Consider the following 26,666-nt stretch of genomic DNA (forward strand, 5'->3'; position numbering starts at 1 on the left):
ATTTAAATTATGCCCTATTGTAAAATAACCTTGTATAAATTTTGAGAGTGTATAGGTTGTTGGGATTTGTGCACATTAATAAATGTCAATTTTCAGTGGCAAATCACAGTGTGAACTTTTTAGAGATGGAGTGCAAAGTAATATACCAAAACAAGAAGTAAAATATGAAAATAATGTGTCATCTCTATAAATTTCACAAAAAGTTAACTTTGTGTGAGATTAATGTTTATGACCCCTTCTGTGGCCTATGAATTATGAAATTTTCAAACTGCATTAGTATGAAACGAGCAAAGATACTGAATAATAGATATGGGCCTCTTTGTACATATACCAAGGGGAAACTTCTTGTAAAGCATTAATACTCATTGTTTCATTGGTTTTACTAGAAAAAGGGAATTTGGTGAAAATAAAAACAAGATTTTTGTAGAAAATCCACAGACTTTAATACAAAGAATTTTGTTATAAAATTTAAAACGCAAGATTACTAACTTTTTTTTCTATGATGTGCTAGTGTTTATTGTTTACAAAAAGTCCTCAACAACCTTTAAATTCCAAAACACCTCGTGCTGAGTCACTTAAGTCGAGCACACCCTAGAAGGTGTACTTGAATTGGTCCATATTTATTTGTTTTGACCAATATCTAAATTTATAAACTTGTTTTAAGGAAATGCATGCAATAGTCCTGTTTATCGCTATTTTGTGCATTTTTCCTTTGATCTTTTTTGTGATAATTTTCATATCATGCTACTCGCTTGAGATGGAAAATTATCGCAAGAAACTAAGCAGGCACGTGGCGTTGCTAACGAAATGACATGAAATTGACAATGTCGTCATAGGTAAAATAGCGATAAACAGATTATCATTGGTCATCTCAACTTGATTGCCTTTCTCGCTTTCACCGTGCCGGCTCAAGCGAGAAAATCAATCTCGTTGAGATGATCAACAATAATCTATAAATCTATCAAACATTGAATTGCCAAATATGAAAGTACAAGGGGAAAGGCTGTGGATTTTCTATAAAATTTTCATATGTTTAGCATTGAATCAACACAAAGGGTACATAATTCTTAATGCAAATCAAAATCTTAATAAAAAAAAGTACACCTATAGAATCTGTAAAAAAATACTTTGAAAACCATAGATTCTATTTTGAAAATGTTAGCAGAATGAAAGAGACATGTCATTGTTATTTAAGAATTATCTAATTACAATGTACTACAACTTATAATTTTGAGTAAATTTATTAGACATACTGGCATTTAAATATCAAGTAGGTGAAGATAGTTAAAATATGAGCTGAAATCAATATTTGTTTTATTTCATTGGAACAAATTTTGGACATAAATTAAAACGGATGATTTCAAAATCATTAAAGATTTTTTTTCAGAAATCCATTTTTCTCTTTCATATTGGACATCTATATTATAAACATGTACCTGTTTGTTCATTTGTGGTATTCTGGCTCTGGTCTTTTAAACCAAACGATAACCTGTAAATAATCAAATTCAAAACTAACAAAATTATGGAACCTCAAGGTGGAACAAAATCATAAATCAACTGTTGTTGAATACAAGCTGTCACAGTCTGCACCAAAAACTTTTTCAACTACTAGTCCGAAGACCAATATTCTGACATTTTTCTTATTTGGCCAAACAAAGTTTTGCAAAAACTTACTAGTCCGAATGAAATTTTACTAGCCTGGGGCATCGGACTAGTGGCTAATCGTTCTTTCACAAGAGTACGATAAAAAAAAAAAGATGGGTTTTCAAAATATTTTATGTGTTATCTATGTTGTTATGCTGACTTATGAAAAATATAAATTATTGTTGTTTGGTTGCACTTTCATTGATATGCTCCACATCTACCTTGATTCATTTTAGTATTAAACAAGAATGTGTCCATAGTACACGAATGCCCCACTCGCACTGTCATTTTCTATGTTCAGTGGACCGTGAAATTGGGGTCAAAACTTTAATTTGGAATTAAAATTAGAAAGATCATATCATAGGGAACATGAATACTAAGTTTCAAGTTGATGTAACTTCAACTTCTTCAAAAACTACCTTGACCAAAAACTTTAACCTGAAGCGGACAGACAAACGGAGGCATAGACCAGAAAACATAATGCTCCTCTACTATCGTAGGTGGGGCATAAAAAGAATAATTGAAGAAAACCTGTACAACATGAATTCATCTTGTAATCAATCCATTGTTGTTTTTGAAATAATTTTGCTACAAATGTTATATTTCTTAAAGGCTTGCACAAAATTTGACAATTTTCGTACAATTAAGCTAAAACCATATGCGGTTACAAACATAAGCCATGATGTACTGCAATAATCTTTTAATACATTTTAAAATTTAATGCAAAAATCTAAATGACAATCAGAATGCTTTATTATTAAATAATCCTACCTGACATCCATAATATCCAATGATTCCTTATTTTCTACATCTATCACTAGTTGGTAGAACTCATTCAGTAGACATGGTGGCTCATGGTGTAAAGTAAAGTTTACATTTGCTGGTCTGTGGGTCACTCTACAAATTAAAACAAGTTTTTAATATTCAACAGTTAATTACTATTCATTTATACTTAAACTTTGACCCTTTAAAGTGAAAGCATTTATCTGACACTCATCATACTGTTAACAGAAATTCATTGACAGATTGGGTTCTGCTTAAAGTCCAGCACCAAATATGACTATAGATTATTGCGTTGCGTTGTGTATTTGATCGTAAGCTAACTAAGGTGTTAAAGATAGAACTACGTCTGCCATTATCCGTTTCTATTCAATACAACATAAAGTACCGTAGATACTCGAGTATAAGTCGATCCGCTTATAAGTCGGATGCCCTTTTCAGCTTTAAAATCCAAGGATTCAGTCTTGACCCGCCTATAAGTCGGTTCAAATTTGGACCCTTTATTTGCAGCAGAAAGTAACTGATCATCGGCAAAATCAAGAAATTAGATTGAGATTCATGTATTGAATGAATGTTTGTTTCTTTAAATAAGTACATAAAATTGATGTTCATCCTGATAATTTATTATGTTGATAATAATAAAGATGTATTCATTTCTTGTTTCTTGTTTTTATTCACTGTTTTGCCTCATGTTGTTTACGTAATGCATCAATGATTTTGTAGTGTATGACCAAACACCTATTGTTTGAGAAAAACGAATATAAACCAACATGAACCTGTACAAAATAAAAGTCAAACGAAAAAAATAAATTAATCCAGTTAATCATTCATAACAGATCAGTCATAGAATAAATAAACTGAGACAAAGGATAGACACCATCAATTAATGGATTACAGAAATCAAGGGACACTAACTAATTAACCTATTAACCTGTTACTGACATTTTTCACACCTATAGTGAATACAACTCTTTGTCACTTAATTAGGGGTTATTCGTGGATTATACTGGCTTGTCAATCAATGTAGTAATTTTTAATAAAACAATGATAACACAATTAGTCGGTTAGATACATTCTTTTTATATATTTAGTACATTATTATCTTCTTCTGATTTCTGGTTCTTGGCTCTTCCTTTGGGATGATACAAAAACCATGTGGCCATGAAAAATCAATACACAAAACGGAAACGGTGGGAAATTCAACACAAATGTTAACAGAGAACAAATAAAACACAAAGACAGTATTGTAGTCATTTATTTTCAACAAAAGCTATTTATTTAGAGATTTATGTAGGTTTGGATATCACAAACGTAGTTTTGGTCAGGAAATTCACATCAGACCACCTTTTTTGAGCTTTGATTTTTCCTCTGGTCTCGGGATCTCGCTTATAAGTCGGTACCCCTCTCTGGATTCTGAATTTTACTCCCAAACTTCCGACTTATAAGTGAGTACCTACGGTATCACAATTACGCGATGTCACAAAGATAGTGACCTTACTGCAAAAAGGTATGTTAATATTAGCGCAATTCTTTACAATGACATGTATCCAGGTTGATCTCATGAGATATACACATTAACCCTGCTTTGTTTTAGAATATACCGAGTCAGATTTGATATACAATGTATGCTTTCTCACAATGTAACAGGAAGACATGTCATCTTTCACAACAACAAGACATAACCACCAAAGCATTTAGTTTGACAAAGAAAAAATAGTCAAATCAAACCTGCTCAAAATTTATTTAAAATGAATAAAATATACCCGAAACAAATTTAATAATCTCTTAATAAAATTAGGCATGCTTCTTTTGTAATCAATAAACACAGAAATGTCTGAGAATCTGGTTATAATTTGTGCTATAAAACCCCACTTACTTGATGGCAGATTTAACATCAATATTATCCCACTCCAATGGCCCCTGGCTGTTTACATGTTTTGGTAAGATAGACAGAGCCGTCTGTAAGGGCGTGACAGCATCACCACCCCCACCAACCCACTTCAACTTTCCTAAACTTCCTGTCTCTGAACCAAACTCTAAAACAACTGCTGTTATCTGAAAAGAGCAAATATATTCTTGTTCTCAATTTAACTTAAAAACACCAAATCATCTGACAAGGTTACTAGTTCGTTTTGATGAAAGATAATTTAAAATTATTGTTAATCAATGTTATAACAAGAATGTATCCCAAGTACACGGATGCCCCATCCGCACTATCATTTTCTATGTTCAGTAGACCTTGAAATTGGGATAAAAACTCTAATTTTAAATTACAATTAGAAATATCATATCATAGGGAACATGTGTACTAAGTTTCAAGTTGATTGGACTTCAACTTCATCAAAAACTACCTTGACCAAAAACTTTAACCTGAAGCGGGATGGACGCATGGACGGACAGACCAGAAAACATAATGCCCCTCTACTATCGTAGCTGGGGCATAAAAAACAACATACTACTTCAATTCAAAAACACACAGTTCATCTTAAACTTAAAATAGGTCATAGCCAGGTAACATTGAATAAACTATAGCTAATGAGTCAAGACATTTCCAACTGATTTTTATAGTTTGTTCTAATGTTGTACTGTTACATCACTGTCCAAGGTTAGGGGGAGGGTTTGGCACTTGCAAACACTAATTCAGTGGTTGTCATTTGTTGCTGTATATCATTATTTTTCGTTTATTGTTTTGCACATTAGTCAGGAAGTAAGATTCTCGTTTTAGATACAAGAAGATGTGGTATGAGAGCCAATGCAACAACTCATCGTTTTAGGGCCTTTTATCAAAACTTCATCAAAAACTACCTTGATTAAAAACTTTAATCTGAAGGGGGAAAGACCGACCAATGAAAGGATGCACGAAAGGATGGACAAATTGATGAATGAACGAACGCACAGACCAGAAAACATAATGCCCATTAATGGGGCATAAAAACCAAAACATCCTTGTCCTTCATCAAAAACTACCTGAAGCAAAACTTTAGCCTGAAGCGGGACAGAAGGACTAAACAAACGTACAGATCAGAAAACATAATGGCCATAAATGAGGCATAAAAAATAAGAGTTCTATGGATTCATTAAAATTTGTGGAATATGCAATTTTCTGGGTTTATTAATACATTTGTACATGTTAACCACGAATTCAAATCTTCCACAAAGGCCTGAATGCTGACTTTGGCAAAACCATGAAAAACACAAATTCTCATTAATCCACAATAATAGGTACCTATGATAACTGATGGATCCAGAGTGCGTTTACTTTTCTGCATTGGCTAGAGGTATAGGGTGAGAGTTGAGATCTCACAAACATGTTTAACCCCGCTGCATTTTTGCACCTGTCCCAAGTCAGGAGCCTCTGGCCTTTGTTAGTCTTGTATTATTTTAACTTTTAGTTTCTTGTGTACAATTTGGAGTTTAGTATGGCGTTCATTATCACTGAACTAGTATATATTTGTTTAGGGGCCAGCTGAAGGACGCCTCTGGGTGCGGTAATTTCTCAATGCATTGAAGACCTGTGACCTTCTGCTGTTGTCTGCTCTATGGTCGGGTTGTTGTCTCTTTGGCACATTCCCCATTTCCATTCTCAATTTTATATCAAAGAAAATCTTTGAATTTGAATTATGAATTTCTGGAACATGGCAAGCAATTTATTCTTATAATATAGAATTGAGATATAAAGAGCTTATGTCTAAAGAGTTTGAGATAAAAAGATTTTAGATATAAAGAATCAATTGTATTTGCAACTTGTATTTATAACACTGCTTACCTCTAGCTGTGTGTCAACATCATCTTTCACAGGTAGAAAACTAAATTTATAAGATTTGGGTTTTCCTGGTACTAAATATAGATCAGCCCCTGTGCTTTCAGACTCTGATGCAGCTGATACACCATGGCCATCAATAACAATACAGTACTGGTTGTATAACTGTAAATATTAAAAGATTGTTGTTTGAGCAATGTCCAGTGTAAATACTTCATAACTTCTGTAAACCCACTAATTTTCATGAGGGCTATTCCAGAAAAAAATGTATGGGGGGGGGGGGGGGGGGGGGGGTTGGAAGGCACATTATATTAATAATACATGGGTGATGGGTATCAGAGCAACTTTTCACACTATAATGCATTAAAATTCTCAATTACAATTGTCTGGGTGGCGGGTGCTTACAAAAACTGCCTTCCAACCCCCCATACATTTTTTTCTGGAATAGCCCTGAACGATTTTTATGATTAGAAAGATAAAGCAAAAATAAATAGTTCACTGTTGCCAATATGTAAAGCTTCAATCATTAATTAATCAAGAAAATGGCGAAAAATTAAAATGTTCTTAAGTCAACTACAAAGGGTTAATGGTGAAACAAAGTATCCATAAAAATCCACAATATCTTTGTTAATGAATTATTATATATTTATCACAATAACTAAATGAACTTTATCTTTAATATGACAATCATATATTTACATACCTGGTTACTGAAGAAAACTGACAATTTTGAAAATCTCACTGGAAATTGACAACTTGCTCTGAAAATAACAAATTAAACTTCTTTTAGTAATTAAAATAGATGTGTGTCATAAGTATTCAAATGAAAACAAAACTATGTATTTCATCAACAATCTGTTTCTTTCAATTAATTCCATTCTGAAAATTCATATGTCCATTGAAGGCATTAAACAAATTATTTGAAATGTCTGATCACAGCCTCCACTGCAAATAAATTACTTGCTATAGATCTAGAAAATCTAAACTTATTTTAAAACTAAGCTTTTATTTGCCATTTCTTTGTGATTAAATTTGTGGATTTTTGCACCTATAACACCATTTTCTTCCAGGTTATAGATGTCTCTTTGACATTGTATACATTTTGTATTCATATTGTGTCATAGATCAAATCTATTCATTCAGTGTATGTTTACTTGTTTTTGTTATTCGTTTTATCGAGTTAAACCATTTCAATTGATATTCTATAGTGTGCCTTTTTATGTTGTAATATTACACTAATGTTTCAAGTTAGGGTGAAGGTCAACCCCTGTAAAAATGTTTAAACCAGCTGCATTTGTTTAATAATTAATACATACCACATCTTCTTATATCTATTTACCTGAGAAACACATCCAACTCTATTTCTTTATCTGCAGACACAGTATCAACAGTAAATCTAGCTTTACATTCAACTGTAATGGTGAAAAGCAATTGTTATGAAAGATATGTGTGGATTAACGATATTTATTGCTCATAATATCATTATGATGTACAGCAGATACAAATGCAAAAAGACTCAACAGTTAAAAGTTAGAAATAAAAGTAAAATTAAAATAAAAGTTTTATTTCGCATACTTGTGGTTATTACCGGTAGTTGGTTGCTTGTCTGAAACATTTGAAAGAAAACAAAATAAATTTGAAACCACAGACTGCCTCAAGATGATAATCATCATCTTAAGTTTGTTCCATACCAATAGACTTCAGAGCAGGGTAAGAAAGATGAATCGGAAATACAGCTATTTATCATCAAATTTTTCTTAAATGAATATCATTAGATTTATAAGATATAATCTGCATCTTTAATACATTATTTATCTAATAAAACATTTCCTTTATATATTTGCCATAGTCTAGAGTAACTCTACAATTATTTTTTTTAAATAATATAATTTTTAATTGATGCAATACTAATTTTTAGCCCATTTTTGGCAAAATTAAAACAAAATAAAATTGCAAACTTTAATAGTCAATGCATTTGTGATTTTAGTAATATCAGTAACTAGAGTATATATAGTCATATGGTGGGTAAAATTTTATAAAATATGTATTACAGAATTCTATGACTTTTTTGGCTAGGTATAGAATAGTTTCATACCAAAAGGAACAATATTCTGCATTTCTATGGTGAAGGTACAGGGAGTATCCATTGTAGTCTGCCATAATCTTCTAGCTGCTTCTGATCCCTGAGGGTCAAGACCTGGCTCTGGTTCAGGCTGGTCATTCTGAAAACATAATCACAAAATTGAGAATATAAATGGGGAATGTGTCAAAGAGACAACCCTACCAAAGAGCAGAAATCAGCTAAAGGCCACCAATGGGTCTTCCAACCCAGGAAAAAATCTACACCCAGAGGCGTGCTTCAGCTGGCCCCTAAACAAAAATGTGTACTTGTTCAGTGATAATGGACATCATACTAAACTTCGAAATATATAAATGATTTAAAATTAAAATCCATACAAGACTAACAAAGGCCAGAGGCTCCTGAAAATATCTTATACCTTTACTCTTTCAGAAATAAATACTGTTACATTTATTCCAATGGAACAGGGGTTATTTATTTATTTTGCCACTTGAAGTTGAATTTTAAAACACGAAAGAACACCTAATTCATTCCACAATAATACTTTTACTCCTGCTGCTTCTTACAGTAGGTCAGTACCAAATGTCTGGGAAGATTATTCCAGAAACACGTGTTACTAGAAATAAGCTGATTTACCTATAGAAAATACATGCAAAAGTTGATAACTAAAAGTATTAGGAAAGTAAAGAATTTCAAAAAATTATAAAGTTATCTTACATATCCTAACGTCCATAAATAGACAGGTGAATAAAAACAAAACTCTATAATCAAAGAGCAGAATGCTCTGAGGGATACGATTGCCATATAGTTTTCATTGACACATGTATAGCAGTTCTGCTAACTTTTCATTAAGCAAATTCGTGAGATTTGGCCAAAATAGAAAAGATCAAAGAGGAAAAAATTGATCCAAGGATACTGCTGCAAAAAAGCATGAACATGCGTGAGTCTCACGCATTTTTGGCAGCCCTGGCCTTGATAGTCCAAATAATTATGACGTCTTGAAAGGCTATATATATATATATTATATTTTTTTTCTTTGAAGCCTTACTTCGACGTCGAAGTAAGGCTTCAAAGAAAAAATTATAATAGCCTTCCAAGACGTCATAATTATTTGGACTATGGCCTTGAAGGCATAAAACTTTGCTCAGTGCTTGGAGCATAAAAATCATGCTCGAAACAAGAAATCAAGCAATTTCATTGGTTGATTTTCGAGTATGAGTACAAAAAAACTGACTCGAAAGTTTTATGACCGCAAGGCCTGGTACAGCTGGATAGTATTACTTTCAAAACTAATTCAACTGCACATGCAAAGGTATTATATAAATCTGAATAGTCACTCAACTTTAAAAATAGCTAATCCTGAATACAAGTGTACGAGCAATGTACTTATTGTGTTTTATTTGTGTGCTATCAATTCCAAGTTTACTTTCCACAGCAGTCACTGAGAGAGAGAGAGAAGGTATTTCATTTCATAGTTCGAGATTACTCTGATGTCCGACGGCTGATTTGCCAGACAAGCTGGGACCGTGGGGGTCTTTTATGCTAGTATACTTAAATTACAAACTTAAATAGTCCCAGTCCCATATTTTATATCAACTATTATTGGATGCCGAATTGAATTTTAAATAGGTGCCGATTTGACTAGATGCCGATTTAACCAGGTGCCGATTTGACTTGTACCGACTATTCACTTCGTATCTTATCACCGTTAATTCTAGGAGGAACCCCATTTCCCAGTCCCATATATTATATCAAATATTATTGGATGCCGAATTGACTTTTAAATAGGTGCCGATTTGACTAGATGCCGATTTAACCAGGTGCCGATATGACTTGTACCCAGTAATCTCGGACTATTCACTTAGTATCTTATCACCGTTAATTCTAGGAGGAACACCATTTCTAACCCTTTAATTATTAATTTCCTTTGGGTCAGTGGGCATGAATCCTTCGGTACACACTCCTCTGTTTAAATTGAGATCGTTCTTAATATAATACGACATTTATCGACATCTAACGAGTTAATTTTTCTTGACGATTTTGACGGGAAATACTTCTGAAAGGGAGACAACTCGAAACGATGATATGGAAGACTCCATTTTTGGCTAAAGGGGTGTTATAGGTAAAACTTCATTGATTTTAATTTAAATGATGCATATGATTTTAAATTATGCAAATACAATATTAAACCCTCAATAGCAGGCAGACATAGAAAGAATCCAATGAGTTTCAAATTAATTAATAAGCGGGGAATCCAGAAAAACCACTCAATCTGATACCCCTTGAAATCAAGAAAACTACGCATGCGCATTAATACATAAACAAACCCGCGACGTGCGATTTGGAACAAGAACGTTTATTTAATTTATGATATGATGAATGAGTCTCAATTTCTTTATGAGAGTACAGTATTAGTTTCATAACGGTAAAATATAGAAAACTCCACTTCAGTTCGTATATGACAGAAATAGAATGTATCGGAATTCAAAGAACTCTCGCATTTATCAAAACTGGGGAATTCCCTCTGACGTGTTTCTAAATTTATAAAAACACTACATATAAATACTGCTTAATTCTGATTTTCCGTGTTGTTAAAAACACGCATATAAGTCAAGGGAAAAATCAAACATGAAGATTATGAAAAAAACATTACAGGAAAGTTGTTTATGTTCAATCCTTTTGCTTGTTTTTACCTTTTAAAGCAAGACAATCATAAGAATCTGAGATGTTGCTGAATGTTTAGAATAAAACGGTTGACGTGAGGGAATGAGCCCTGAGTCAACGGTAAAAGTCTACAGATTGCTTAAAAGCAATCGTATCCCAAAAACTACTAAATGATATTAGACTAATATTATACATATTTCAGTTCTTATAAAAAATAAATTCAATTGACAATGTCAAGGGAGATAATTCTACTCATCTTTTGGGGACTACCTGGGATGATGGGACCTTAGACAAATTATACATCAGTTTTATTGACATGCTAATTGAGATCATTCTTAGTTATATTTGTATGTACACATTGAAAATTTTGCTTATTCTGTAATAAATGATTTTTTTTCAAATTGAAAATTCATTTAAACAAGAATGTGTCCCCAGTACACGGATGCCCCACTCGCACTATCATTTTCTATGTTCAGTGGACCGTGAAATTGGGGTCAAAAGTCTAATTTGGCAATTAAATTAGAAAGATCATATCATAAGGAGCATGTGTACTAAGTTTGAAGTTGATTGGACTTCAACTTCATCAAAAACTACCTTGACCAAAAACTTTAACCTGAACGAACGAACAACGGACGGAAGGACGGACGGATGCACAGACCAGAAAACATAATGCCCCTCTACTATCGTAGGTGGGGCATAAAAATATCTTTGTCCTTTGGACTTTATAGATAGTTGTTTCACAGACACTCATACCACATCTCTTTATTTTGATATCTCAAAATCAGTTTAAACTTTGCTGATATATCGTTAGAAAATGCATTCAAAGTTAATATCAGCTAAGGTTGAACTTGATAACTTTTCTTGGCTAAATTTTGGCAAGATGAAATATTTTCTCATGTATCTTTACCCAAACTGAAGAACTTAGAGATTTCAAACAGGGAAATGTGGATTTTTAAGCCATCAAACCCCAATGTTTTTTTTTTTTATCAGTAGTGATATTGAGAACAACAGTGTCTTAGATTAGAATTTTACTCACAGACATAACTTTGATCAGATTCATTTGGATTCTTGTCTTTTCTTCCACACTACATTTAGAATCTTATAAACAGTTAAGGTCTATGCCATTTCAATTACAATGTGGATTTATGTAGTATTATATGAAAAGATAAATCTAATTAAATTAATATAAAAGCAAATCTATCTTTTTTTCCCATTAAAGAATCCAAAATATTTAAATGTTTGAATTCAAAAATGGTTAAAGGAGGCAGGCTACGTTTTTTGCCATCTTGAATTGGAAAATATAAAAGTTTCAGAAGACAATATTGATCTCATGAAAATACAATTAACTAAATTTCTAGTGTCTTATCACCATTTCTAGAAAAGATTTTTGGATTTAAAATATTATCTATTCAAACTTTCATCTTTTCAAGAGTAACCAATGCCGCTCTTTTTAGTTTGAGCCATTTTTTCTAAATAGCTGTTTCCTCAATCAAAGCCATTTCTATTTTCAGTATTAAGGATACATGTTCCTATCAATTCCATGCAATTAGAGACATAATCTTGCACTTTAGCTGTTAGGTAGGCACATTTTAAGGAAATGTCCAGTATTGAGGTCAGTAACAGCCACCATCTTTCTGCTCTATAATCCCACATAACTTTGTTCAACAACCTGAAAAATATTAAAGTCAACAATTAAAAATAAGAATGTAATTCTATTTGAATAAATGCTATTGGTACCATGTAGCTGAACAAAACTACTGCAAATTAAGAATAATCAATGTACTTTGTGATGGGTTCAAATTATATAAAGTGGCATTTTAAATAAACAAGTGTTTATATGTTCCAGATGTCTGTATGTTGCACATATTTTACCCAATAGATATATGTAAATTTACCATTTTTGGTCAAATAAGTTAATAATGATATTTCAAGTTATTAAAAAGTTGATGTCATGAGACCAAACTATGTTTCCTATATTCTTCAATAAACTAACATAATTATTGAAAGAATTGAAGAAGTTTACTATGGTTATCATTTCAAAAGACTTAGTATATCTCATCAAAAGAAGCATATAATTCTAATAAAATTCACTTGCATATCTTATAAGCATTTAAGAAAAAAATATACCTAATATTATTTTTTAAGAATATGGCAATGTGTATCATTTGTTTGGGGAAACTCCTAAGTAAATTAATTAAGAAATACAATAGGAGGTGCAAAATGGCATAAAGAACTTCGGAATTTTAGAAATATTCTGACAGGTCATATGAATATATACTTACATCAAAGATTTACTGTAGTCCTTGGCATGGAAGTATTCCTCACCCATCTGTACCACTACAATGAAATAGAATATATTACTTTAATATTATTTGAGGTAATCAGGGTTGACCTTAAATTTTAAGGAGTTTTGACCTTAGTACACAATGTGCCTATCTGTCATAAACAAGTACATATTTTTCCTTGGATATTGGAACATACTCTTGAAGAAATATGGAGAACTGTACATGCATCTTATTTATGCTTTATTTTTGTGAGTTGTATTTTAAATTTAAACCTTCATTTACTATGGACTCATTTATTTTCGTGGATACCAATTATCGTTGATAAAGGAAAACATGTATGTTACTGGATATTGAATTTCGTGGTTTTGCAAAGGTCTGAATTTGTTACATTTTGAAATTTGTCATTTGTTGAACATTTAATTTCGTGGTTTACCTGTACTCACGAAATCAATGAAAATTTGTATCCAACGAATAATAATAATAAATCCACAGTAACCTTTTGTAAGATCTCATTTAAACAAATGGTTAAACACTTTGAGTGTTACTTAAGTAACTGTGAGAATTATTTGATATGGTATTGTTTATCATTGTTTTCCAATGCATAAAGTATAAAAATCTTACTTAGATATCTCTTCATCCTTGGAGACTTGTATTTCTTGAACTGAGCCACAGCACTACTCAGTAATGGTATAATCAACCACTGAAATATATCATAACATTTATCACTGTAACAAACTTATTTTTGTTAATCGTTTTATTGCATGTGGTTATTTCTACCGGATTACACAATATCTAAGAGAGATTTTTCTAATTTTTTGGACTTCATTTTAAATAAATATTGAGATGCCCCAAATTCTTTTAAACACATGTACATAGGCAATTTTCTAATAGAGTTTTGATTAAAGAAACACTTAAAATATGCTCTGACTAAAATGAATTTTTGCCATACAATCAGCATACTGTTTCAATTTTTTATCACAAAAAAATTTCAACATCAAATACAGAAAATTTGGCAAAGAACAAAACAAGTGTGTATACTTCCATTTTTATAAAGTCTCTGTTTTTAAGAATCAAAGAGATTTAATTTCAATAATAACAAATACTCATTGCATTATAGCATACATACACCTGATGTTCAGGTGTTGTCGGTTGTTGATGTGGTTCAAAAGTGTTTCTCATGTTTTATTTTTTACAAAGATAAGACTTGATTTTTCTGTTTGAATGCTCATTTTTAGGGCTCTTTATAGACTGCTATTCAGTGTGAGCCAAGGCTCTGTGTTGAAATTTTTGGATGGAAAGTTGTCTCATTGGCACTCATACCACATCTTTTTATATCTATCTATGGTCTATTTCAATTCTTAAACATGTTATTCATGGACTCTTTGTGAGTATTTCATGCTTATAAACGATTATTTCTAAAAACATTACTGATCTGACACCTACCGAATGGTCTTCCTGTACTTCTAAACTCTGTAAAGCTAGAACACCATCCTTTTCTCTTTGTAGATCTGGAGCCTCAATACCTATTTAAAATTTAAGCATCATCAAATATTCAATTTGAACTCTATGTAGTATGAACTTTTACATGAAAATATAACGATCCTGCCACATTTTTTTGTGCCAGCACCAAGTAAGGAATTTCATAATTGGTTTTATGAGCAATTATAACATTTTATGTTTGATCTATTTGCCTAATATTTCTTTAATAAGATCATAAACAGGATATAATACATTAAAATATGAGACTAAATAAAACATGCTTGTGGTTCCTATCAAATGTATGGAGATTTGATAAATGAACAAAAATGTTTGTGATATTGTGATAGTTTATATCACCATTTTACAAATATATTTGTACATTCACAATTTCAATTCACAAATAATGGAAACATAGGAGGTATTTTAATTAATGCTGAAACAATGATTTCAAAATCTAAAATGCAAGTTTTTATTTTTGCGGAACATTATACTGTTGCAAGTATTCATAAAAATACGAGAACACCCCAATACATTCTGAATATACAGTATAAAGATACTAACTCTGGTGTCCCTGTCTCCAAGGTCTTTGTCCATAAAAGTCTAATTTATACAGGTTTTCTAATGGATCAGGATGAAGAACCTGTGTCAAAGGCTGAAAACAAATGTTACATAATGTTCAAACAATGTAAGAAGTAACTGAATATTTTTTTAACAATCTCCTCTTTGACAACTAAATAAGATTAAATTATTATGGTTTTATAAGTAAATAATACCATACATAGACAGGTTGGTCTAACTATTATTTTCTTGCAGAACAAATGTTGAACTTTGCTTTTGAAACTTTTTAGCAGATATAATTTGAATAGACTGTCAAAATACATAAGAATAAAAAGAGATGTACGTGTATGGTATAAAAGTATTACTTAAACAGAGACCAAACTATGTAAGACTAAATGATATCAGCTCTAGGAGCATATAAAATTGAGAATGGAAATGGAGAATGTGCCAAAGAGACAATAACCCGACCATAGAAAAAAACAACAGCAGAAGGTCACCAACAGGTCTTCAATGTAACGAGAAATTCCCGCACAAGGAGGCGTCCTTCAGCTGGGCCCCTAAAAAATTATATACTAGTTCAGTGATAATGAACACCATACTAATTTGCAAATTGTACACAAGAAACTAAAATTAAAATAACACAACACTAACAAAGGCCAGAGGCTCCTGACTTGGGACAGGCGCAAAAATGCGGAGGGGTCAAACATGTTTGTGAGATCTATAATATGTTTAATAATTGGTAGTTTTAAGATAATTTTGTTATGATAGTAGACTTTATCTATTCTTCTTTTATCTGAAAATCTATGGGTAGTAGGAACACATACCTTTTATGTAAAAAAAAATGTTTTGAGAAAACTAATTTTTTTAACACATATAAAGTTGTTTTTTGACTAATCAGCTTAGCTAAACAATTTCCTTCTTCTAGTATCTTGAACTAGGACAGTTTTATAACTATTAAAGACTTGGTTTCTTTACCTTTTTTTTTTTAAGTATGTGACCCCTAGACTTTTCCTCTTACCTTACATAGTCCTCTACACAACTGTTTTCTAGCGACAGCATGATTGGCAGCTTGTTGGTAGTAGAACCCTGGACCCTTCCTCTTACCTTACATAGTCCTCTACATAACTGTTTCCTAGCAACAGCATGATTGGCAGCTTGTTGGTAGTAGAACCCTGGATGTTGAGTTTGTATGGCCGTTAATCCTAACTTGATTGCTTCATCAAATAAGTCTCCAAAAACTTGAAACCTAAACATTTATTCAAACAGGGTAATATTTGAAACCAAATATATATCATAAACATGTACTGCAAACTTAAATTTTGCAAGTGATTTACTTTTTTGTAATTTTCGAGAAAGAAAATAACGTTGTTTATAACTCATTACGAAAATGTAAAATCTGTAATCTTTCCTTTTTTAAATATACCAAGAAACTAAGAAAATAAATCACTGCAAAGTTGGCTAGAATTGACATAAACTCGAAATAAAGTTTCTAGAATGCATAATTCTAAACTTATCTTAAAATGTACATGTATAGATAATCACAATAACCAAAATATATGTTTCAACTCACAAAACATGTTTAACCCAGCCACATTTTTGTGCTTGTTCTAAGTCAGGAGCCTCTGGCCTTTGATAGTCTTGTATGTCTTTTTAATTTAAAGTTCATTTTATATATTTTGGAGTTTGGTGTGATGTCCATTTTCAGTAAACTAGTACACATTTTATTTAGGGGCCAGCTGAGGACCACCTCTGAGTGCAGGATTTTCTTGATGAGTTGAAGACCCATTGGTGACCTTTTGCTCTTTGGTCAGGTTGTTGTCTCTTTGACATATTCCCCATTTCCATTCTCAATTTTATGTTATTTTTAAAGTTGATATACTAACTGTTTTGACATCCATGCACTGTGCTCAAATGCTAACTCAGCAATTCCAATCTTCCCTTTAAAGAAGTCAATATGTTTCCTAAACTGTGCTATAGCATCTAGAGGAGCATTGTGTTGGAAAGATAATCTACAAATCTGAAATGAAAATTTGCTTTTTTTAAAATACCATTTATTGGAATTTAAGACTATGTTTTACACAACTTAAGAAAAATACTGTTAAAAGAAATCACCAAGCAATTGATTTTTGGAGTGAATAAAAGAGATGTCTGGTATAAATAAATCAGACCTAATGACAAAAAAACAACCTTTCTTCTTCAATTAAAAAACATGCAGTTCGTCTTAAACTTAAAATAGCCAGGTAACATTTTATAAACCAATGAGTAAAGACATTTCCAACTGATTTTTATAGTTTGTTCTAATGTTGCACTGTTACACCACTGTCCCAGGTTAGGGAGAGGGTTTGGCACCAGCAAACACTAATTCAGTGGTTGTCATTTGTTGCTGTATATCATTTTTCATGTTTATTGTTTTGCACATTAGTCAGGAAGTAAGTTTTCTCTTTTTAATTGTTTTAGGGCCTTTTATAACTTGATATGTGGTATACTAATTTTTGAAGGTTGTACAGTGACCTATTGTTGTTTTAACTTCTTTGCCATTTGGTCTCTGGTGGAGAGTTGTCTTATTGGCAAACATACCACATCTTCTTATTTCTATAATGATAAATGACTATAATGTTAAAAATCTAAAGTACAAACTTTGTAGTTGATGAATCCTGCTATACTCTTAATCTCCAACAAGTTGGTGTCATGCATTCTAAGTTCCAGTAAGTGTCCATAGGCTTGTTTATAGTTCCTAAAATATAATCAGATGATTTATAAAATATGTACATCCCAATAGTAAATTTCATATATTTCCAAGAATTTTCACTCAGATTTTTTTTACTGCTAATTATATAATGAAAAGGTATTTTCTATGCTCAATCCAATAACAAAATTACAAATAAATAAATTTAGGTCCTACATTAATATTTAAATTTTCAATTATACTATATTCAAATTGTGTTGGTACTTATTTGTACTTGTAGCAAACTTACTGTTTAAAGGTTACATGACAATAAACATTTGAATTATAATTGAATGAATGAATGAATATTTTATTTGCGAAAGCATAAATAATATGCTATGGCAATACATAAACAAGTATATACAATGTGACAAAACAACAGACAGCAGAGAACAATACATAATATAATAAAGGTACAATTAATTCACAATACATGATCTAATTTTCCAAGCATATTTCAGATAGTTACACAGTTTAGTTGTGATTGATTTTGATTTTGCTTGAAGTAAATGAAAAAGTTTAAAATTATTTGGCCAAGAACAATAATATTTTGGCAAATGTTCTTGTCTCACAGTTCTGTAAGCTGGACATACAAGTATAAAGTGGTATTCATTTTCTATACAAGCCATATTGCAGCATATACATAGACGCAGATGTCTAGGAATATTTTTATATCGCCCTAATTCCAAATTCAGTTTCAAAGTACCACTTCTCAATTTTGTAAGTAAGTTACTATTAATAAAAAAATCTAAATAATTCTCTATTACAAAGTCTGTTTTGAGGTGTTTATAAATACATAGTTTTTCACAATCATTTATTGATGCATACCAAGTTTGTAAATACTGGTCCTTTATACGAGTTTTTATAACATCTAACTGTATATTAACATAATTCTGTGCAGTCCAAACATAGTTCAAACCAAGATTAAACAATAAATCACGAACACTAGACGCCCAGTTCTTTTTACCCTTGTTTGCATCTTCTAATAAAAGTTGGTAAACATCATAAACAATAGGCGGCTTATTTACAATAATATGAAGCCAATATTTCAAAATAATTTGTTTTCTTGAGACATACATAGGCAAATGACCAAGTTCACCACATAAAAAACTTAAAGGAACATTTTTACCTAGTTTTAAAACAAATCTACAGAAACGGTTGTGTATTTGCTCTATATCATTTGCACGGTGGAAACCCCATATTTCAGATGCATAGTTCAATACGGAACCAACCATACTATCGAACAGTACACATTCTTGACTTGTGGATAAAAACACATGTTTTAAAGAGTTCAGAAGTGACGAAAGCGCTCTTGATCCCTGTTGAGATAATCTTTTTTGGGTATGTAAAAATTTTCCATTGTAATGAAGTAGCATACCCAAATACACGTAAGAGTCCACTATCTGTAGTTCTTTACCCTCATACACGAAACTGAAGTTAGCTGGCTGCCATCCATTTCTAAAAACAACAACTTTGGTTTTGTCTGTATTTACCTCAATGTTCTATTTCTTACAATAGATTGATAGATTATCTAGTAATTTTTGTAACATTTCAGGAGACTTACTAAACAATACAGTGTCATCAGCGAAAAGAATTAAGTAAATTAGAAAACCATTCAGTTGTACAACGTCATCACTAGCATTTACGGACATATCTTCTATAATATCATTGATGAAGAACAAAAATAATAAGGGAGACAATGGGTCCCCTTGTTTCACACCAAGTAAATTGTTAATTGCGTCCGAAAGTAAACCACCAGATCTAACTCGTAGCTGGACAGACGAATAAATAGATTTGATCATATTAACGAATTTGCTACTGACACCATTTTGTAGAAGTTTATATAATAAGATCCGTCTGCTTAGTTTATCAAATGCTTTACGGAAATCCACAAAGGTACAAAACAGTTTCATTTTACGTTGCAGGATATGTGTAATAATTCCATGGATAACAAAAATTGCATCTATAGTTGAACGGCCTGGTCGGAATCCAAATTGGTTATCAATTAATTTTTCCTCATCTTCTGACCACGCCAGTAAGCGACTTGTTAATATAGACGTAAATAGTTTAGATAAGACACTTACTAATATAATAGGTCTATAGTTGTTTGGGTCCGTTAAATCACCACTTTTCGGAACTGCAATTACAAGTCCTTCTGTCCAGAGTTCAGGAAAAATCCCATTTTCAAATACATTATTAAAAAGTGTTTTTAAGATCGGCGCAAAAAATAGTGGACCCGCTGAGAACATTTCACCTATAATGCTGTCGTTACCCGCACTTTTCCCGGATTTCAATTTGTGTATTGCTTTAATAACTTCTTCATCAGTAATTTCAGAATCTAAAAAGTCAACGTGGGATTCACTTATTTGTATATTATTTAGTAAGTCTAATACTTCGTTGCAGATATCTGGTGGGCTGTCCCCAAGAATAGTTTCAAAATGGTTAAACAGTACATCATTGTCTACTACACAGCGTGATTTAGTCTTAGGTTTTATGGTTGACCAAAATTGCTTAGGGTTCGTTTTGGCAGTTGCACATAATTCAATTCCTTTCCGACGCTTAAATCTTGCCCTGGCTTGTCGTTTCGCTTTATTAAATGAATTTCTGGATGAAATATAGAATGTTCTGTTAATATCTGTCGGATGACGCAGAAAAGTGTTCCGAAATTTATGAAAATTCTCTCGTTCATTAGCGCACTTTTCATCAAACCATTCATTGTTTTTACGAATGTTATTCTCATTTTCATTTATCAAAACAGATCTTCCGAAAACTTCAAAAGCACTGTTATAAAGTATTTGAGTTATCTCCCTTACCGAATCATTGACCTCGTCCAAGGTAGAAACATCATTCACTAGTGAAAGCAATCTGTCTTGTTGATTATGTAGTAATTGGATATAATCAGTGTTTTTATTGTTATCCCATTTGATATACGTGTGAACTTTTGGTATATTGTGTGACGGACGATTGTTCGTAAAATCTAGTTCAAAATAAAGTGGCGAGTGGTCTGAAAACTCGTTCAACTGTAACACTTCAAAATTACTAATTAACTCGTAATCACAAGGAGAAACAAGTAAATAATCATTAACACTTCTTCCGTTAGACGTACAGAAAGTGAAATTACCGTGTTTGTCGTTTCCGAGTCTTCCATTAGCTACCGTGAGCCCAGTGTCATAACACATCTGTAAAAGTTTACGACCAAAAGAATTGACGAATTTGTCCATAGAGCACCTATTTGAAATAATGGGGTTTTGCACCTGCTCAACACTCTCAACATATTTATCTAAATTATCATTAGACAAAAAGTCGTTTGCTTCACCTATACGACTATTCAAATCACCACAAACAAATACAGTCCCTTTTTCTTTTAAATCTACAACAATACTTTCAATTACTTCATGAAAATCATGTTCACATATTTGATAAAAATTAGATTTTTCATGAGGAATATACGAGAAACACATATAAATATCATTATTAATAGCAAAAAAATCTCTTTTTAGTTTAATTACAACAATTCCATAGTTCAATTCTTTTTCAATAGAAATACCATCACACAAGTAATTTTTACAAAAAACAGCTATACCTCCTTCATTTCTAGTACCTATATTTTTACAACGATTAATACAAGAAATGTTAACAAAACCATTAATATTAATTAAGTTATTTTCTTTTAACCAAGTTTCACAAACGAATAAAATATCGTATCTATTAACTAAATTAAGAAAATCGTTATCATCATAAATTGATACAAGTCCATGCACATTCCAACACAAACATTTTAAGTTTTCAAATTGTTCTCTGTGTAAACCCTATGGAGTATATTCTTTTCCACCAACGAAAATCTTGTCCTTTACAAAGTAGGCTTTTACATCTTGGTCACGCAACTGTTTCATGATAGGTAGTTTCTCTTTCCTGCGTTTTTGGATCTCTAGAGGGAGTTGTTCCGAAATTCCAAACTCTAATCCTTTTAGGTATTTTGCTCTTTTTTTGACGTTGTCCCTATTCTCAAAAGATGAAAATTTAACAAGGATTGGCCGGATTTTGTTGCCCTTTTTACCTAAGCGATAAGCATCAGTAACCACAATATTAGATGGATTTTCAATTTTCAGTTTTTCCTCACAGAATAAGTCAATGGTATGACGACAATTTTCATCATTAATTTCAGGTATATTATAAAATATTAAATTGTTACTCATTGCTTTCATCTGGACTTCAAGTAATTCATTTTGCAATCGATCATTCTCCCTTTTCATATCATTAAGCGATGCACTTAGTTTTTTATCAACAGTATTCACACTAGAGTTATTGGTTTTCAATTGGCCTGAAATTTTATTTAATTCCGCTTTAATATCGGTGAAATTTTGTTTGTGGTTGTCATATTCATTACTCATTAACTGTGTGCTCTTTTCGACTTGGTCTAGACGGTCATCTATGGATTTGGTACCTTTTTCCAATCGTATAACCTTTGCATTTAAAGAAGTTACAAACGAGTCAATTTTTTCTAGTTTATCAAGCTTGTTTTCAAACTGGTCCATCCGACGGAATATTTCGTCAACCCATGTAGGACGCTGTTGCGTAGATGCTGACTGGGTAGGAGGTGATATATGTTGCATGTGATGCATAGGTGGTGGGTACATCCCGAGGGTTGGACTGGAGCACAAGTGTGGGTTTTGTGGCATGAACCCAGCGTTCGGGCCAGGGTTGTAGGTATATACAAAGTTTGGATCTTGTGAAAAATTTTGTTGGCTCATATTAACACTTGTGTTCATTGTATCTAAAACATTAGAATTAGAAGGTGTATTGGGTGGTTTGTTTACATTTGTAATGTCACCTGAACTGTCACCTGTGTTGGCACATGAGTTGTCTTCAGTAGATTTACTTTTATTCTTCTTTTTACTCTTTTTTCTAGACGGTTTTTTACTTCCAGAGTCATTTAGAACACTTGTATCACTAGTATTAGTCCGTTTGACGCCTTTTCCAGACCTTTCTCCAGGCATTATCACACATTTTTAGAAAAAAATTCTCTCTGTTCAAAAAACACTACTACCCGCCATTATGTCACATTGAAATATTTTGTTTATATTTGCACTACATATTCTTAAATCTGTACTATAAACTTCTATTGTGTAATTTTTTAATTTTTTTAACAGCTTGCAGATTCCTGATAATCTTGCACAATACCTCCAGGGTAGCTATCATCAATCTTATTAATAGATGTACTAGGTACTTTAATTTTACTTTACTAAAGTTGTTAAGAGATTTTTCAAAATAAGGACATTTTGGCAGTGAAATCCTAGCTTATTCTCTATATTAATACTTACTTGATAGCTGTGTGACTGTCCTGCTTTAGTTCATTGAAAAAGGCAATCTTAAACTGATGTCTCACAAACAGGAGCTAAAATTACAAATACAGTCTTGTGTCAGCTCAAACTTAAAAAATTAAAACTGCATTTATTTTTGTCATAATTAATATAAAAGGCAGAGAAGCATTAATCAAACAAATCAGGTTTGTCACTCACACATAAGAATTTTACTATTTTGTGCTTTCCTAAAGTACTTCCATTTTTTGCAAATTTTAAATTTTACGAAAAAACAAGGCCTTCCCACATGGATGTAAAATCTCAATCAAACCATGAACTGCAATAAACTATTCCCTAACCAAAGTGGAGATATCTTCTTATATAGTTACCTGGTGTGTAGTCTTGTTGAGGAAGTCTCTATGTGACTTGACTTTTCGTGCTTCACTATGATAGTAGCTTTGGGCCAATTCATAAAAAGCATTTTCTAATCTGTAAAATATAAACTTTACTGTAATATATCCTAGAAAAATAGTAAATATTAAATGAATGAAGTTTTTAATTAGGTCACAGTCAAAGTACTGTAAATAAACTAGGTCACAGATTTTTGTAAAATTTTACAGCATTTGCTTGTTGATCTATATCTAAACATAAAAAAAAATTGCAGACGTCACTAAATTTAAAAAGTTTAATGTGTAAACAAATACTTTGGTCACATTAAATGCATTGTCAATTTTTTTTTCATTTTTTTGCAATATGACTGTTTACAAATAAGGATTCAATGACAATATTTGCTATTTTAGAGAACTTTGAGCTAAGGAAGCCAAGTCATATTATGTCTTTGCTGTTGCACATGCCATATAAAAAATAAATAGAGCATTAAAGCAGATGATGCCCCTACTTGCATATAATGTTTTAAATGAGCATAACTCCAGAATGGTAAAAGTGAATCCACCTAAATCGAACTTGATCTGAGTTTTGTAGTAATAAGCAATGTGTATAATTTTCATAACCAATTTCGAGACATATGTACGGACAGACAGACAAGGGTAAACCTTAATGGACCCTTCACTAAGATGAGGGCCTAAAAATCCTTTCTGTTACACTTAGATGATCTACATTGTACAAAGTCAAGGGTTTATTGTTTTTCTGAATCAAGTAATGGTTCATTTAATCTCAGTTCTCCGATGACAATCATTCAATTGTGACCTCACATCTTACTTACTAACAATTCATTTCATTTTAAAAGTGTTTTATCATAAAAATGAATGAGGATACTAAAGGAAGAGATGACTAAAGCAAACAAAATAAATGTAAACTTCTGTCCATCATAAGAGATAAATACTTGACATTTTTAAGTAGAATGACTGAGAGTGCATATATATATGAAGATAATCAAGAATTCATTAAATATGTAAGAAGAATGGATATATATATACACTATGGAACATGTCATTTGATATAAAAGATTGACCCTGACTCCCAGATCAAATACCAAGGTATAACTACACCATTCTGACTTTTTTCAAGTGGAAAACTATATGTCTCTTGTGGAGAGTTTCCTCATTGACAATCATACCACATCTTCTTATTTTTATATGTAAAGTACAGACTTTGTTGAAATAATTCTACTCTGAATTACCATTGCTAGTGTTAAGTAAACCACTGTGGAAAAGATCGAGTGGTAATGATGTAGATCTATGTAGAGGCTACAATATTGAACACTGCCCTTGTTATACTTTCATTTATGAACTCATCATATTTGTATGATACGTGTACATATGGATTATGCAGAATAATTCTACAGAATGGTACATATGTATTTCAGAGTGAATCACACCCAATTGCCAGCCTTTGTAGTGAAAATCACCACCCAACAATGTAGAGTTTTAACTGAATTCCCTTGTGTGTACTGTACATGTAAGACTAGCTTGTACCGTTTTGCACAATTTTATTATTTCAAAGTTTGGATCAAAATGGGCCAGTTGTTCAGGAGATGAAATTTAAGGTAACAAGACAGCAATTAACAAAGACAATTGCAAAAAAATCCAGCAATGACTGACACTTTCCTAAATGGGACAAGAGAACTAAACAAGAAAATTAGCAGACATAATATAATGAAGCAGTTCAAATTATACTGTCACTTACACAAGAATCTTAAGCCTGTTCAAAAATATATTGTTTGAGTTTGTGTCATTATAACATACACTATTGCAAGTTCAGTAATTTGTGTGTGCTTTTATTATTGTGATAGATAAAATGCTATTAAATTTTAGACTGCTAAATTCTATATTTGGGAATGAGATCCTATAGTAGTCAGGGGTGTGGAAATGCTATGCCTGACTCGCCCGACTCGTACATTTGAACAACCGGACAAGTAATTATTTTTGTCTTGGTTGCCTGTGGACAAGTAAAAAAATATACAAAACAAAGTTCAATTCCAACAAAAATATAAAATTGATTTCAAAACGAATAAAAATGTTTAATTTATGTAAAAGAAACCAATGGTCAGCAAGTAAAAACCTCAATGTTCATGATGATAAATATTACATAATACCGGAAATAGATCGATTACCAAAATAAATTAAATAAGTATACGAAACCCGAGTCGCGTAAAACTGCATTGGCTTTGTGCATTGACCCAGGATCATCGATTAGGTTTTATCCATCATTTACCGGAAGTGTCATTTCTTTAAATTTTGTATTAAAATTCAGATTGATAAATACTTTTAAATAAAAAGCTGGGCAAGCAAGACAAAAAGAGTAATAAGTTGAGTAGAAAACATAAAACCCAAATGGAGGACACAAGAGTATTTAAAATAAAAAACAGAGAATTTCAGACATTGTGGACATCAGATTGCCCCTGGCTATCTAGGATGGAAATTCGCAAAATAAATTAAGTTTTTGTCTTATTTATTGATGAAAGGTCAATATTATTTGTTGTCAAAGTGGTAAATTAAAAGGGACGCTTTAATTGATCATCAAGACAATAATAAATAATCAATAACAAGAGAGTCAGTTGAGAGAAACACCACAACATCAATAGTTTATCTATTATTTACTAGTTTACATTTCTTCAATTACTGTCCTCTCCTCAAATTGAGTATATGTACCTACTGGCTACAATCTTTATTCAAAAACTGCTGCAAAATTGTCCTTTACATGTCATTTCATTGGTTGGTTTGCTGTTAGGTTTCTGTCCCATTGATGTTAACCCATTTCTTACTTTCCTAATTTTTTTTACACATATAGACAAATGGATTTCATTTGTTTGTGAGGCACAATTTTAACAGTGATTAGTAAGAATCACATATTAGCTAACAAGAAATACTTCAATATTTATTGGGATCATCAGGGCAAGTAACCTTTTTTCCGGACAAGTAAAATTTATAGT

At 31.8% G+C, this 26,666-nt stretch overlaps 1 protein-coding gene across 2 annotated transcripts in view; it reads right to left on the reverse strand.

Moving 5' to 3' along the window:
* Window positions 1–26,666, reverse strand: part of LOC143075991 (trafficking protein particle complex subunit 11-like) — a 46,593-nt gene that overhangs the window by 15,657 nt on the left and 4,270 nt on the right. The window contains exons 5-23 of one of the 2 annotated variants that reach the window (XM_076251603.1): window positions 25,421–25,435; window positions 23,665–23,764; window positions 23,297–23,370; window positions 17,888–17,984; window positions 17,134–17,267; window positions 16,355–16,496; window positions 15,254–15,344; window positions 14,657–14,736; window positions 13,835–13,913; window positions 13,211–13,265; window positions 12,452–12,597; window positions 11,965–12,026; window positions 8,280–8,406; window positions 7,524–7,596; window positions 6,888–6,945; window positions 6,191–6,349; window positions 4,301–4,479; window positions 2,416–2,541; window positions 1,437–1,489 (exon numbers count right to left, since the gene is read on the reverse strand). In XM_076251603.1, the coding sequence (XP_076107718.1) occupies window positions 1,437–1,489; window positions 2,416–2,541; window positions 4,301–4,479; window positions 6,191–6,349; window positions 6,888–6,945; window positions 7,524–7,596; window positions 8,280–8,406; window positions 11,965–12,026; window positions 12,452–12,597; window positions 13,211–13,265; window positions 13,835–13,913; window positions 14,657–14,736; window positions 15,254–15,344; window positions 16,355–16,496; window positions 17,134–17,267; window positions 17,888–17,984; window positions 23,297–23,370; window positions 23,665–23,764; window positions 25,421–25,435 (1,850 nt within the window). The remainder of the gene's footprint in view (window positions 1–1,436; window positions 1,490–2,415; window positions 2,542–4,300; window positions 4,480–6,190; window positions 6,350–6,887; window positions 6,946–7,523; window positions 7,597–8,279; window positions 8,407–11,964; window positions 12,027–12,451; window positions 12,598–13,210; window positions 13,266–13,834; window positions 13,914–14,656; window positions 14,737–15,253; window positions 15,345–16,354; window positions 16,497–17,133; window positions 17,268–17,887; window positions 17,985–23,296; window positions 23,371–23,664; window positions 23,765–25,420; window positions 25,436–26,666) is intronic. The other variant, XM_076251604.1, reaches the window with a different exon arrangement.

The sequence above is a fragment of the Mytilus galloprovincialis genome, chromosome 5, assembly GCF_965363235.1.
Source record: "Mytilus galloprovincialis chromosome 5, xbMytGall1.hap1.1, whole genome shotgun sequence".
Lineage (NCBI taxonomy): Eukaryota > Metazoa > Mollusca > Bivalvia > Mytilida > Mytilidae > Mytilus > Mytilus galloprovincialis.